This window comes from Symphalangus syndactylus, chromosome 5 (genome assembly GCF_028878055.3).
Source record: "Symphalangus syndactylus isolate Jambi chromosome 5, NHGRI_mSymSyn1-v2.1_pri, whole genome shotgun sequence".
In the NCBI taxonomy this organism is placed as follows: Eukaryota; Metazoa; Chordata; class Mammalia; order Primates; family Hylobatidae; genus Symphalangus; species Symphalangus syndactylus.
In genome coordinates, this window is record NC_072427.2 from 65,591,768 (window position 1) to 65,608,177 (window position 16,410).

Consider the following 16,410-nt stretch of genomic DNA (forward strand, 5'->3'; position numbering starts at 1 on the left):
AGTCTCACTCTGCCACCCAGGCTGAAGTGCAGTAGTGCAATCTCTGCTCACTGCAACCTCTGCCTCCCGGGTTCAAGTGATTCTCCTGCCTCAGCCTTCCAAGTAGCTGGGATTACAGGCATGCGCCACCACACCCGGCTAATTTTTTTATATTTTGTGGGGATGGGGTTTCACCATGTATGTTGTCCATGCTGGTCTCAACTCCTGACCTCAAGCGATTTGCCCACCTTGGCCTCCCAAAGTGCTGGATTACAGGCATGAGCCAGAGCGCCCAACGTACTGGTTTTAATTTCTTAATATTCATCCACTGTTTTTCATCTGTTCTGTCAATAATCATCTCTAACCTAGATGACTACAGTAACATTCCAACTGGACTTTATGGATCTTCTCCTTCTCCTCCCTGAAGCTATAGTGATTACTGAAAATCTGACTATGCACCTATTACTCTTAGGCTGATGATCAAAGTATTTGATCTAGCCTATGAAGCCTTGCCTGAATTGAATTTTTCTCCTTTTCCTATCTCATACTACCTTCCTACCTCTGCACGCTGGCCACAGTGGACTTCTTTTATTTCCTTAAATGAACATGGTGTTTCCTGCTCAGCCATATTCATCCTATCTCAACACCTTCATGCTGATGTTTCTTATGCCCGAATGCTCTTTTCCCCTGCTTCACTAATGAACTCCTACTAATAATTGTAAGAGCTCAGCTCTCAGTGATCAGTTTCTCACCCTTCTGTTGTATGTTCTTGCTTCCTGTGGTTTTCCTTAATAGTGCTTATCATAGTTTGTAGTTCTTGCTGTGTTTATTAGTGCAGTTACCTGTGTGTCTCCCTGAGTTGTAAGCTTCTTGAGGGCACAGGTTGAGTATGCTGTTTTTCTCATGGTATCCCCAGTGCCTAACACATAGAAAATATGTAACAAAGCATTCAACAAAGAGAAAATAATCAATTTAGGAGACAGAGATAACTTTAGAGTCTGGAGGAGCGAGCAGCTATCTCAGCTACCTAAAATCTATTATAGCAGTGCTAAAAGCATAACTCATTTTTACTGTATTTATACAATGATAGGAGTTGTAGGGAGATGATAGCCATTTTGCTTATATGATTGCTGAAAATAAAATTATCTTTGCACAGAAGTTAGGGGTTAAAAGAGGAGGCCTTAACAAATATAGCTGTGTACTACCTTTTAAATGTCCTTCAAAGACATACCAATCAATGTAGTTCAACAGTCTCAGGGGAGCCTTTACTAGATACAGAGAATAACGATTCAAGGATAACCCTTCAACTTCCTGTGGAAAAAACTCTGCTACACAGAAGGAGTAAGATTCTAAAGTACTGAGTTTTATGTGGCTTCAAATCACGTAGTTTAGAAAAAAAAAAAAGGCCAGGCACTGTGGCTCATGCCTGTAATCCCAGCACTTTGGGAGGCCGAGGTGGGCGGATCACGAGGTCAGGAGATCAAGACCATCCTGGCTAACATGGTGAAACCCCATGTCTACTAAAAATACAAAAAATTAGCCAGGTGTGGTGGCGGGTGCCTGTAGTCCCAGCTACTTGGGAGGCTGAGGCAGGAGAATCACTTGAACCTGGGAGGCGGAGCTTGCAGTGGGCCAAGACTGCGCCATTGCACTCCAGCCTGGGAGACAAAGTGAGACTCTCTGTCTAAAAAATTTTTTAAAAATCATTATTCTGGTTCTTTCTAGTTGGTCTCCCTTTCCTGGACAAGCGTTATAGGAAGATTGTTGATGTCAATTTTCAATCTCTGTTAGACGGTAAGTTGAAAACATTTACGCCTCTAAAAATTTGTTGGGGCTGGGCACCATGGCTCATGCCTTTAATCCCAGCACTTGGGGAGGCTGAGGCGGGTGGATCACCAGGGGTCGGGAGTTTGAGACCAGCCTGACTAACATGGTGAAACCCCGTCTCTGCTAAAAATACAAAAACTAGCCGGGTGTGGTGGCGCCCTCCTGTAGCCCTAGCTACTCAGGAGGCTGAGGCAGGAGAATCGCTGGAACCTGGGAGGTGGAGGTTGCGGTGAGCCAAGATCACGCCACTGCACTCCAGCCTGGCGACAGAGTGAGACCTTGTCTCAAAAATAAAAAATAAGACTGGGCACGGCACAGTGGCTCACGCCTGTAATCTCAGCACTTTGGGAGGCTGAGGAAGGCAGATCACAAGGTCAGGAGTTCAAGACCAGCCTGGCCAACATGATGAAACCCCATCTCTACTAAAAATACAAAAATTAGTTGGGCGCGGTGATGGGTGCCTGTAATCCCAGCTACTCAGGAGTCTGAGGCAGGAGAATTGCTTGAACCCGGGGGATGGAGGTTGCAGTGAGCCAGGATCGCACCAAACTGCACTCCAAGCTGGGTGACAGAGCAAGACTGTCTCAAAAAAAAAAAAGGATTTAAAAAAAAATTATTACAGGCCAGGCATGGTGGCTCACGCCTGTAATGCCAGCACTCTGGGAGGCCGAGGCGGACGGATTACGAGGTCAGGAGATCGAGACTATCCTGGCCAACACGGTGAAACCCCGTCTCTACTAAAAAATATAAAAAAATTAGCCGGGCTTGGTGGCGGGCACCTGTAGTCCCAGCTACTCGGGATGCTGAGGCAGGAGAATGGCGTGAACCTGGGAGGTGGAGCTTGCAGTGAGCCAAGATCGCGCCACTGCACTCCAGCCTGGGCAACAGAGTGAGACTCCATCTCAAAAAAAACAGACAAAAAAAAGTCCGGGAGCAGTGGCTCACGCCTGTAATCCCAGCACTTTGGAAGGCCGAGGCGAGCTGATCACAAGGTCAGGAAATTGAGACCATCTTGGCTAACACAGTGAAACTCCGTCTCTACTAAAATTAAAAAAACAATTAGCCAGGCGTGGTGGCGGGCGCCTGTAGTCCCAGCTACTTGGGAGGCTGAGGCAGGAGAATGGCGTGAACCCAGGAGGCAGAGCTTGCAGTGAGCCAAGATCGTGCCACTGCACTCCAGCCTGGGCGACAGAGCAAAACTCTGTCTCAAAAAAAAAAAAAAAAAAAAAAATTATTACTGGGTCTTGAGCAATGATTAATAGTAGCTATTTTCATAATTTAAAAATTGCTATTATGAGCACTTAGTCTGTATCAGGCATGTGTATTACTTAAATTAACACTATGAAGTCCATGTGATTTGTTCCCCATTTTACAAATTAGGAAACTACATATCAAAAAACTTAAGTATTGTGTCTAGGATCACTTAGGTTTTAAAGAAAGCCAGGATTGCTGGGTGCCGTGGCTCACACCTGTAATCCCAGCACTTTGGGAGACCAAGGTGGGCAGATCACTGGAGGTCAGGAGTTCAAGACCAGCCTGGCCAACATAATGAAACCCTGTCTCTACTAAAAATACGAAGAAATTAGCTGGGCATTGTGGTGTGTGCCTGTAGTCCCAGCTACTCAGGAGGCTGAGGCAGGAGAATTGCCTGAATCCGGGAGGTGGAGGTTGCAGTGAGCTGAGATCATGCCGCTGCACTCCAGCCTGGGCAATAGTGATACTCCATCTCAAAAAAAGAAATGAAATCCAGGATTTAAACTCAGGTCTGTGTTACATGTAAACCCACACTCTTACTCACGTACTGTTTCTATGTGTGGTAAAGTCTTGAGTTTTTGTAGAAATGTCTTATCTTCACCATACATGTTATAATCATGTTTGAAAATAAAAATGGAGAGAATACATCTGGGCATGGTGGCTCATGCCTGTAATCCCAGCACTTTGGGAGTCCAAGGCGGGTGGATTACCTGACGTCAGGAGTTCAAGACCCGTCTGTCCAAAATGGTGAAGCCCTGTCTACTAAAAATACAAAAATTAGCCGGATATGGTAGCAGACGCCTGTAATCCCAGCTACTCGGGAGGCTGAGGCAGGAGAATTGCTTGAACCGGGAAGGCAGAGGTTGCAGTGAGCCAAGATCATGCCATGGCACTCCAGCATGGGTGACAGAGGGAGACAGGAGACTCCAGAAAAAGAAAAAATGGAGAGAATACTTATGTACCTGGTAGTTTGAGAATATTTCTAGCTTATATAATATAGAATTTTTGGCTTATATAAAATATATGAATCATAAGTAATAACCTGCTTTTGCTTTTTTTTTCTTCCCCAGAGGATCAAGCTCCTCCTTCCTCCCTTTTAGTTCATAAGCTTATTTTCCAGTACGTTGAAGAAAAGGAATCCTGGAAGAAGACATGTACAACCCAGCATCAGTTACCCAAGGTAAAGCCTGATTGAAGTATTTAAAGGAAAATTTGTGATATCTTTCCAAAAAAAAGCAGAACTGAAACTTTACATAAATAAATATCCTGAAATGATAAATGTATTCAATTGTTTAACTTTTTTGAGTTCTTTATAAGTGAGCCACTAAGCATTGAAATGTTTTCATAATTTCATTGGATTTTTTTTCCCACTTTTTCTAGATGCTTGAAGAATTCTCACTGGTAGTGCACCATTGCAGACTCCTTGGAGAGGAGATTGAGTATTTAAAGAGATGGGGACCAAATTATAACCTAATGAACATAGATATTAATAATACTGAGTAAGTGTATTAGTTTCCAAGGACTGCCATGACAGAGTACTACAAATTGGGTACCTTAACAGGTTCTGGAGGCTGGAGGTCTGAGATTAAGGTGTAAGCAGTATTGTTCTTTCTGAGGGCTGTTAGAATCTGTCCATGCCTTCTCCCAGTGTCTGGTGGTTTGCTGGCAATCTTTGGCATTCCTTGGCTTGTAAATGTATAACCTTGATCTCTCCCTTCATGTTCACGTGGTGTCTTTCATTGTGCATGTCTGCATTCACATTTCCCCGTTTTATAAGGACACTAGTCATAGTGGATTAGGGGCCCACCTTACTCTAGTAGGACTTCATCTTAACATATTACTTGTGTAGTGACCAGATTTCCAAATAAGGTCACTTTCTGAGGTATTAGGGGTTTGGAATTCAGCATACGAATTTTGGGGAATACAGTTCAACCCAACAGTAAGTACTTGGTCAGCAATTTATTAAATGAATATATATATACAGTAAGTACTTGGTCAACTTGGTCAACAACTTGGGCGCAGTGGCTCACTCTTGTAATCCCAGCACTTTGGGAGGCCAAGGTGGGCGAACCACAAGGTCAGGACTTCGAGACCAGCCTGGCCAATATAGTGTGAAACCCCGTCTCTACTAAAAATACAAAAATTAGCCAGGCATGGTGGTGGGCGCCTATAGTCCCAGCTACTCAGGAGGCTGAGGTAGGAGAGTCACTTGAACCCAGGAGGCGGGGGTTGCAGTGAGCTGAGATTTCGCCACTGCACTCCAGCCTGGGCACAAAGAGACTCCATATCCTCACACCGGTAATCCCAGCACTTTGGGAGGCCGAGGCGGGTGGATCACAAAGTCAGGAGTTCAAGACCAACCTGGCCAAGATGGTGAAACCCTGTCTCTACTAAAAATACAAAAAATTAGCTGGGCGCGGTGGCAGGCGCCTGTAATGCCAGCTACTTGGGAGGCTAGAGATTCCGTCTCAAAAAAAAAAAAGAGACTCCATCTCAAAAAAAAAAGAAAAGAAAGAAAAGAAATAATATATACCTAAGTTGGACATGCCAGTGTGAAAAGAAAATGAAATTGGGCTGGGACGGTGGCTCACACCTGTAATCCCAACACTTTGGGAAGTGAGGCAGGTGGATCACTTGAAGTCAGGAGTTCAAGATCAATGTGGCCAACAAGGTGAAACCCCATCTCTACTGAAAACACAAAAATTAGCTGGGCATGGTGGCGCACACCTGTAGTCCCAGCTAATCAGGAGGCTGAGGCAGGAGAATCGCTTAAACCTAGGAGGTGGAGGTTGCAGTGAGCCGAGATCACGCCACTGCACTCCAGCCTGGGTGACAGAGCGAGACTCTATCTCAAGAAAAAAAAGAAAGAAAAATAAAAGAAATAATGTATACCTAACTTGGACATGCCAGCATAAAAATAAAATGAAATTGTGCTGGGACAGTGGCTCACGCCTGTAATCCCAACACTTTGGGTGGTGAGGCAGGTGGATCACCTGAGGTCAGGAGTTTGAGGCCACATTGGTGAAACCCCGTCTCTACTAAAAATACAAAACTTAGCTGGATGTGGTGGCAGGAGCCTGTAATCCCAGCTACTTGGGAGAATCGATAGAACCTGGGAGGTGGAGGTTGCAGTGAGCCAAAATTGTGCACTGCACTCCAGCCTGGGCGACAGAGCAAGACTGTGTCTCAAAAAAAAAAAAAAATTGTGTTTCATGCTATTATTGTGTTGCATTTTTAATTGTGGATCTTGTCTTTTACAGATTGAGACTTTTATTCTCTAGCTCTGCAGCATTTGCAAAGTTTGAAATAACTTTGTTTCTCTCAGCCTATTACCCATCTGTACCATTACCTTCCACCATTCAGAATCATATTGGGAACACTAGGTGAGTAAAGGGCCAACAGGGTAAGACTCTGGACTGCTTTTTAATGTTCATTTTATTTGCAAGATTCCTCAAAGTGGTCAGCAAATCAGTGGACCATAGTGAGAGCTAAATGTCAGTTCTCTGGAGTTCATTTTGAAGAATTTGTGTGCGTGTGTGTGTGTGTGTTTGAGATGGGGTCTCGCTCTGTCACCAGGCTGGAGTGCAGTGGCACAATCTCGGCTCACTGCAACCTCTGCCTCCCGGGTTCAAGTGATTCTCCTGCCTCAGCCTCCCGAGTAACTGGGACTTAAAGGCACGTGCCACCACACCTAGCTAATTTTTGCGTTTTTAGTAGAGATGGGGTTTCACCATGTTGGCCTGGGTGGTCTTGATCTCTTGACCTCGTGATCTGCCCACCTCAGCCTTCCAAAGTGCTGGGATTACAGGCGAAGAATTTTTTCTTAAAGTCATTGACCTTCATTGCTGTCTCCAGTGGATGCTGGAGACCGTTGGTCTATTCTTTTGTACCTGCTTCACTTTTTGAATACTCCAACCTAAAACATGAATCAAGAAAGAAAAAACTCACCATTAGCTTGGTACAGATGATATGTAAACAACTTTTATGGCCTTAAAAACAGAGTTGGCCAGGCGCAGTTGGTCACACCTGTAATCCCAGCACTTCGGGAGGCCGAAGCAGGTGGATCACGAGGTCAGGAGTTCAAGACCAGGCTGGCCAAGATGGTGAAACCCTGCCTCTACTAAAAATACAAAAACTTAGTCAGGCGTGGTGGTGGGCGCCTGTAATCCCAGCTACTAGGGAGGCTGAGGCAGAGAATTGCTTGAACCTGGGAGGCGGAGGTTGCAGTGAGCTGAGATCACACCACTGCACTCCAGCCTGGGAGACAAAGTGAAACTCCGTCTCAAAAAAAAAAAAAAAAGAAAGCTAGGGCCGGATACGATGGCTCACGCCTGGGAGCCCAGCACTTTGGGAGGCTGAGGTGGGCGGATCACTTGAGCTCAGGAGTACGAGACCAGCCTGGCCAACATGGCGAATCCCCACCTCTACTAAACATACATAAATTAGCTGGGTGTGGTGGTGAGTAGTCCCAGCTAATCTTGAGGCTGAGGTGGGAGGATTGCTTGAGCCTGGGAGGTGGAGATTGTGGTGAGCCAGGATCATGCCACTGGCCTCCAGCCTGGGTGACAGAACCAGGCTGTCTCAAAACGAAACAGAGTCTGTGGAACCAGCCCTAAATATGTTTCATTCCACCTAGCTGTGATATATTTTGTGACTTTTTAGATGCACTGCTGACAGATTGGAAGATAACAGAGTTAAAAATGTGCTCACCTAGGCCGGGCATGGTGGCTCATGCCTGTAATCCCAGCACTTTGGGAGGCCAAGGTGGGCAGATCGCTTGAGGCCAGGAGTTTGAGACCAGCCTGGCCAACATGACAGAACCCTTTGTTTTTGGCTGGGCATGGTGGCTCACGCCTGTAATCCCAGGACTTTCAGAGGCCGAGGTGGGCAGATCATGAGGTCAGGGGTTCGAGACCATCCTGGCCAACATGATGAAACCCCGTCTCTACTAAAAATACAAAAAATAGCCAGGCGTGGTGGCAGGCGCCTGTAATCCCAGCTACTCGGGAGGCTGAGGTAGGAGAATTGCTTGCACCCAGGAGACAGAGGTTACCATGAGCCTAGATTGTGCCACTAACTGCACTCCAACCTGGGCAACAGAGCAAGACGGGGGTGGGGGGGGCGGGGGTGGAGAATTGCTCACCTTATATTGGTCAGCAAACACCAAGACTAAGATTTTTTTTTTTTTTTTTTTTTTTTTTTTGAGACGGAGTCTCACTCTTTCACCCAGGCTGGAGTGCAGTGGCGCGATCTCGGCTCACTGCAGGCTCCGCCCCCCGGGGTTCACGCCATTCTCCTGCCTCAGCCTCCCTTGTAGCTGGGACTATAGGCACCTGCCACCCCGCCCGGCTAATTTTTTGTATTTTTAGTAGAGACGGGGTTTCACCGTGTTAGCCAGGATGGTCTCGATCTCCTGACCTCGTGATCCGCCCGCCTCGGCCTCCCAAAGTGCTGGGATTACAGGCGTGAGCCACCGCGCCCGGCCGAAGACTAAGATTTTTTATGACCAACAAAAGTAGCTAGGTTAAGATACTTCACAATTACATATAGAATTGGTTCTTAGGCCCTGTTTTGGAATCCCATTTCAAAGTGGACATCTGGTTATTTCCAGAAATGCTCATTTGTGCTTCCTGGGAAACTGAGAGACCAAGAACATAAATTCCACTGAATTAGAGACAAGTGTAAGATTTTTTAAAAAACTGATTAACCTGGCTGGGCACGGTGGCTCATGCCTGTAATCCCAGCACTTTGGGAGGCCGAGGTGAGTGGATCACAAGTCCAGGAGATCGAGGCCATCCTGACTAACATGGTGAAACCCCATCTCTACTAAAAATACAAAAATTAGCCGGGCGTGTTGGCAGGCGCCTGTAGTCCCAGCTACTCGGGAGGCTGAGGCAAGAGAATGGCGTGAACCCAGGAGGTGGAGCTTGCAGTGAGCGGATTGTGCCACTGCACTCCAGCCTGGGCGACAGAGCGAGACTCCGTCGCAAAAAAAAAAAAAAAAAAAAAAAAAAAAAATTTGATTAACCTTTGTTCTTTCCAGCCAAGATGATATTGCTACCATTCTATCTAAAGTGCCACTGGAGAACAACTACCTGAAGAATGTAGTCAAGCAAATTTACCAAGATCTGTTTCAGGACCGCCATTTCTATCACTAGACCCTTGGACCACCATTGGAACAAACAAGCAGAATGTACTTGATATTGTTTCAGGGTCCCATTGCTGTTTAGCCTTTGTTTTTAGGTCATTACAAGCTGAGTAAAATTCCTTCTGATGATGTTATAGTTAATCTGTATGTTTTTTAGATCTCTGCAGAATGATGGTGATGACGTCTGGATAGTAGGCCTCATAGCCTACTATCAACTTACTCATCTTTGTACCAAAGGTTTAAGTAATAGGACACTTAGGAAAAATGTCTCCTAACTAAACTAGTGCTTTCTGCTTTAGTACAAGCCCTAAGGATTAACTTTTAAATATAAGAAGTGTTACCACTGACGAAAACATTAGCCATTTTCCCATAAATAGATAGAGCTATGATTGTTAGGTTGCCTGGCTTCTACCTAGCAGATATTTCTGGAGTAGAGATGTATCCTTTTTCTCCATTACTAAAATGCTATTAAGAGAAAGTAGGGCTGGGTGCGGCGGCTCACACCTGTAATACCAGCAGTTTGGGAGGCCAAAGTGGGCAAATAGCTTGAGTCCAGGAGTTCAAGACCAGCCTGGGCAACATGGCGAAACCCCACCTCTACAAAAAATACAAAAATTAGCCAGTCATGGTGGCTTGTGCCTGTGGTCCCAGCTACTTAGGAGCTTAAGGCAGGAGGATCACTTGAGCCCAGGAGGCAGAGGTTGCAGTAAGCCGAGACCGTTCCACTGCACTCCAGCCTAGGCAACAGAGCAAGACCCTGTCTCAAAAAAACAAAAAGAGAAAGCAATAGCACTCAGCTATTGAAATGGTTGCCGTCTTTTTTTGAGGGCCTTGCTTTTTATTCTATGGTGTGTATTATGTTTTCTTTTTTTTTTTGAGACGGAGTCTCGCTCTGTCTCCCAGGCTGGAGTGCAGTGGCATGAGCTCAGCTCACTGCAAGCTCCGCCTCCCGGGTTCATGCCATTCTCCTGCCTCAGCCTCCCAAGTAGCTGGGACTACAGGTGCCCGCCACCACACCCAGCTAATTTTTTGTCTTTTTAGTAGAAACAGGGTTTCACTGTGTTAGCCAGGATGGTCTCTATCTCCTGACCTCATGATCCGCCCGCCTTGGCCTCTCAAAGTGCTGAGATTACAGGTGTGAGCCACCACACCCAGCAACGTTTTCTTAATAAGTATAGCTTTTCTAGGGAAAGTTAATTCATTTTTGTCTAGTACATATATGTAAATATATTAATGTTGTTTTTGTGTTTGTGATGTAGTAAGGAGATGTATATAGAAATTCATTGAGAGATATAGATACTCATCTGTCTAGGCAGTTCCCGATTTTCTGAAGAATGTTTTACAGCAAAATTTTCTATTTTCTTTTATTAAATAATGACACGTCAAACAATGTCACATCCAAAACACTAGTTTTATCAGTTTCTAGCAGTAATAATAGACTTGCTGTAAGTATTGTTTTCTGATGCCATACCCTCGTCATACATATTATTAAATGACCAATATTATGTATGAAGTAGACAAAAAAAATTTACTCAAACTTCATTCAAATCCTAATTGTGATAATTTTTGTTTTATATTTAATTCTAAACCAAAATACATTTGCATTTTTAAGCTAATTTGTCTCAAAATTTTGCTTTATGTTTTCAGATCAGGTTAAAGTCCTGTGGGTCCCCTGAATGTTATTGTCCTTCTTGATTGGTTTTTACTTCTGAGCTATATGTCAAAAGACACATAAGCTTCAAAAGTCAACACAAACCCCATTTGTCATAAAAATCAATATATAGATGTTCTGTTCTGTAAACTCCTTGAAAAACATTTTAAAGTCATCAATATGATCTGTTTCCCATGAAACTTAAGTTAGCTTTCTTATTGGAGTTATTTCTTTTGTGTAAGTCTGAAAAGTAGAGATTTTGTTTTACACATTTTGGTAACCTGCAACAACAACCAGCTCTAAAAAAGATTTGGCTTGTAATGACGGTCTCTGCTTTTTTGGGTTTGGAGTACACAATTGTAATATTTACTTAGTTATTTGTGTTTTTCTTTGTTCAAGGTATTGACTAGTTTCATAAATTTTTTGAAAGTTTTTCTTTCATAGGTTGGAAAGCAGATTACATTTTGCACTATTAAAATAAGTTTATTACTTGAAATCTTTTGTGAGTAGTGTTTCTTTATAAAGAGTATTTTAGCATTTATCCAATAGACCTTTGAAGATATACCAAAGAAATCTTCCTCTGGAGACACCTACCTATTCAAAACTGAGATTAGGCCAAGTGCAACGTCTCACACCTGTAATACCAGCAGTTTGGGAGGCCGAGTTCAAGCAGGTTGCTTGAGGCCAAGAATTCAAATCCAGCCTACACAACATAGCAAGACCCTGTCTCTAAAAAAAATTTTTTTCTTGTCTGGGCGTGGTGGCTCATGCCTGTCATGCCAACCCTTCGGGAGGCTAAGGCAGGCAGATCACCTGAGGTCGAAAGTTTGAGACCAACCTGACCAACATGGAGAAACCATGTCTCTACTAAAAATACAAAATTAGCTGATCGTGGTGGCGCATGCCTGTAATCCCAGCTACTTGGGAGGCTGATGCAGGAGAATCGCTTCAACCAGAGAGACAGAGGTTGCAGGGAGGCGAGATCGCACCATTACATTCCAGCCTGGGTAACGAGCAAAACCTCATCTAAAAATTAAAAAAATAAAAAATTTTCTTGTTTTTGAGATGTGGTCTCACTACATTGCCCAGGCTGGTCTTGGACTCCTGGGCCCAAGAGATCCTCCCATCTCAGCTTCCCAAATTGCTGGGATTACAGGTGTCAGTCACTGCACCCAGTTTGCTGTTGTTTTTCTAACTTGTGATGGTAGGTACCTAGCTCATTTATTTTCATTCTTTTTTTTTCGAGATGAAGTCTTGCTGTGTCGCCCAGGCTGGAGTGCAGTGGCCGATCTCAGCTCACCAAAACCTTCGCCTCCCAGGTTGAAGTGATTCTCTTGCCTCAGCCTCCTGAGTAGTTAGGATTACAGATGTGTGCCACCACACCCAGCTAATTTGTGTATTTTTGGTAGAGACAGGGTTTCACCATGTTGGCCAGGCTGGTCTCAAACTCCTGACCTCAGGTGATGCATCCACCTCGGCCTCCCAGAGTGCTGGGATTACAGGCATGAGCCACTGTGCCCAGCCTATTTTCATTCTTTTAACAAGTACTTAAGATGATATATTTCTTGGCCGGGTGTGGTGGCTCACGCTTGTAATCCCAGCACTTTGGGAGGCCGAGGCGGGCGGATCACGGGATCAGGAGATCGAGACCACGGTGAAACCCCGTCTCTACTAAAAATACAAAAAAAATTAGCTGGGCGTGGTGGTGGGCGCCTGTAGTCCCAGCTACTTGGAGAGGCTGAGGCAGGAGAATGGCGTGAACCCAGGAGGCGGAGCTTGCAGTGAGCCGAGATGGTGCCACTGCACTCCAGCCTGGGCGACAGAGCGAGACTCCGTCTCAAAAAAAAAAAAAAAAAAGATATATTTCTTTTCTTTTTTTTTTTTTTTTTTTTTTGAGGTAATCCATCTGCCTCAGCATCCCAAAGTGCTGGGATTACAGGAGTGAGCCACCATGCCTGGCCCCATATATTTGTTTCTAAGTAATGTTTTTTATCACTCATTCTTCTCCTAATCTGGTTCTTTTTTAAAATATTTATGTCTTTTGTTTGTTTTTTTGAGAGACAGACCAAGTCTCACTATGTTGCCCAGGCTGGTCTCAAATTCCTGAGCTCAAATGATACTCTCTCCTCAGCCTCCCAAAGGGCTGGAATTACAGGCCTGAGTCATTGTGCCCAGTCTTAAATATGTATGTCTTTTTTTAGTCAATAAAAAAATGAGATTATTATTGTTTCTTAGAACATGACTTCATAACAGAGCTCAGCCCCAACGATCCAGATCAGACTTGAAGAACAAGAGTTGGAAGGTGATTGCACCACAAATAAAAAAATACTTGTGGGGCAAGAGATTGATTCCAGCATTAATATGTTTGCTTCTAAAATTTTTCTCTTTCTTTTTTTTAGACAGGGTCTCTCTCTGTCACTCTGGCTGGAGTGCAGTATCACGATCATGGCTTACTGCAGCCTTGACCTCCCTGGGCTCAAGCGATCCTACCACATCAGCCTCTCGAATAGCTGGGACTACAGATGCACACTACCACCCCCAGCTAATTTTTGTGGAGATGTGATTTCAACATGTTGCCCAAGATGGTCTCAAACTCCTAGGTTCAAGTAATCCACCCACACTGGCCTCCTAAAGTGCTGGGATTACAGGTGTGAGCCACCACACCTGGCCTAAAATTTTCTTCAGTTCTAAAGTTTGTGAAAAGGAACAGTAAAGCCGGGCGCGGTGGCTCACGCCTATAATCCCAGCGCTTTGGGAGGCCGAGGTGGGCGGATCACTTGAGGTTAGGAGTTCAAGACCAGCCTGGCCAACATGGTGAAACCCCATATCTACTAAAAATACAAAAATTAGCTGGACGTGTTGGCATGTGCCTGTAATCCCAGCTACTTGGGAGGCTGAGGCAGGAGAATTGCGTGAACCTGGGAGGCGGAGGTTGCAGTGAGCTGAGATGGTGCCACTGCACTCCAGCCTGGGTGACAGAATGAGACTCCATCTCCAAAAAAAAAAAAGAAAGGAACGTAAATATCAAATCAGACTGAACCTGGTAGGACCTGTAGCTGAGAATAATTACACTCACAACTAAAGAAGGTTTTTAGACTGAATGACAGAATAAATCCCAAGTGGCAAAAATATACATTTCACTCCCTTAAAAATATTTCACCAGAAATATTTAGGGAAAAAAATATGATGTAAGAGATTTTAATCCCCAGGATATGGCTGGGCGCAGTGGCTCACGCCTGTAATCCCAGCACTTTAGGAGGCCAAGGCGGGCGGATCACGAGTTCAGGCGTTTGAGACCAGCCTGACCAACATGGTGAAACCCCGTCTCTAACTAAAAATAAAAAAATTAGCCGGGTGTGGTGGTGCGCGCCTACATCCCAGCTGCTCAGGAGGCTGAGGCAGGAGAATCGCTTGAACTCGGGAGGCAGAGGTTGCAGTGAGCTGAGATCGCTCAGGTTTGCCACCACAGTTGTCTGTAGGTAAATACACAGATTTCACAATGCATAAGCAGATTCTGTCTAAAATCTTCCTGGGTCAAACCTTTATTGGAGCTCTGTAAGGTGTTCAGACTGGCACTAACCAAACACAAGAGACTTCTACCCAGCAGCTCTTATCTAGTGTAACATAAACACCATCACAGCATTTTATTAATTGTTATTAATGAAACCTTAACACATTTATCCGTATACTTCATTGTAAACACAACTGACATTCACATTACCAGAAGATCATTGTTGCAGGAATCAATGTTATGAGAAAACAATTGCTATGATTTGAATGTTTTGTCCCCTCCAAAACTCTTGAGACTTAATCCCCAATGTGCCAATATTGAAATGTGGAGCCTTTAAGAGGTGATTCAGTCATGAGGGCTGTGCCCTCATGAAATGGATTAATCTGTTATTATGGGAATGGGACTGGTGGCTGTTTTAGAAGAGGAAGAGAGGCTGGCCAGGCGCAGTGCCTCACACCTGTAATCCCAGCACTTTGGGAGGCTGAGGTGGGCAGATCACGTGAGGTCAGGAGTTTGAGACCAGCCTGACCAACATGGTGAAACCCCGTCTCTAATAAAAATACAAAAATTAGCTGGATGTGGTGGCACCTGCCTGCAGTACCAGTTACTTGGGAGGCTGAGGGAAAAGAATCGCTTGAACCCCAGAGGTGGAGGTTGCAGTGAGCTGAGATCACACCACTGCACTCCAGCCTGAACGACCAGAGCAAGACTCCATTTCAAAAAAAAAGGATGAGAGAGCCAGGTACGGTGGTTCACACCTGTAATCCCACCAGTGTGGGAGGCCGAGGAACGGGTTGGGGGATCGCTTGAGCTCAGGAGTTTGAGACCAGCCTGGGCAACATGGCAAAATCCCATCTGCACAAAAAATACAAAAATTAGCAGGGCATGGTGGTGCATGCCTGTGGTCCCAGCTTCTTGGGAGGCTGAAGTGGGAATATCACTTGAGCCCAGGAGGCAGAGGGTACAGTGAGCCAAGATGATGCCACTGCACTCCGGCCTGGATGAGAATGAGACCCTGTCCCCCTCAAAAAAAGAAAAAAAAAAAAAAGAGGAAAAGAGACTTGAGCTAACACTCTCAGCCCCCTCGACCTGTGATGCCCTCTGCCAACAGGCACCCCATCGGAGTCCCTATCAGCAAGAAGGCCCTCATCAGATGTGTCTTATCACCTTGGACTTCTCAGCCTCCAGAACTGTAAGAAATACATTTTTGGCCGGGTGCGGTGGCTCAAGCCTGTAATCCCAGCACTTTGGGAGGCCGAGGCGGGCGGATTACGAGGTCAGGAGATCGAGACCATCCTGGCTAACACGGTGAAACCCCGTCTCTACTAAAAATACAAAAAATTAGCCGGGCGTGTTGGCGGGCGCCTGTAGTCCCAGCTACTCGTGAGGCTGAGGCAGGAGAATGGTGTGAACCCGGGAGGCGGAGCTTGCAGTGAGCCGAGATCGCGTCACTGCACTCCAGTCCAGGGGACAAAGAAAGACTCCGTCTCAAAAAAAAAAAAAAAAAAAAAAAAAAAAAGAAATACATTAAATACATTTTTGTTTCTAAAATGACAGTTTTAAGTATTCTGTTACAAGCAACAGAAAATGGACTAAGATGGAAAATATTGTCCATGGCTAAGTACAGAGATTTCATGATATATAAACTGATTCTGTCTAAAATCTGTTTTTATGCTAAACTTAGTATCACATACAATTATTTTTAAAAATTTTTGATCACCTTGTGTTATCATATGCTAGATTTTATTGATTCTATCTAACTGTATTTTTGTGCTTATTCACCATCCACACTCGCCTCCATCCCCATTACCCTCCCAGTCACTGGTAACCATCATTCTATTGTCTTTCTCCATGAGTTCAATTATTTAAACTTTATTTAATTAATTAATTAATTTTTTTATTTTTGAGACAGAGTCTTGCTCTGTTGCCAGGCTGGAGTGCAGTGGTGTGATTTTGGTTCACTGCAACCTCCACCTCCCAGGTTCAAGCGATTCTCCTGTCTCAGCCTCCCAAGTAGCTGGGACTACAGGGGCCCGCCAC

General features: G+C 44.8%; 1 protein-coding gene across 4 annotated transcripts in view; it reads left to right on the top strand.

Moving 5' to 3' along the window:
- The window catches only part of KNL1 (kinetochore scaffold 1), a 70,565-nt gene extending 59,210 nt beyond the window's left edge, over positions 1-11,355 (top strand). For all 4 annotated transcript variants that reach the window (XM_055278738.2, XM_055278740.2, XM_055278739.2 and 1 more), the window contains 5 exons: positions 1,705-1,773; positions 4,131-4,240; positions 4,441-4,559; positions 6,321-6,443; positions 9,104-11,355. In XM_055278738.2, the coding sequence (XP_055134713.1) occupies positions 1,705-1,773; positions 4,131-4,240; positions 4,441-4,559; positions 6,321-6,443; positions 9,104-9,218 (536 nt within the window). In that variant the 3' untranslated portion in view covers positions 9,219-11,355. The remainder of the gene's footprint in view (positions 1-1,704; positions 1,774-4,130; positions 4,241-4,440; positions 4,560-6,320; positions 6,444-9,103) is intronic.
- The last annotated feature ends 5,055 nt before the right edge of the window (positions 11,356-16,410 follow it).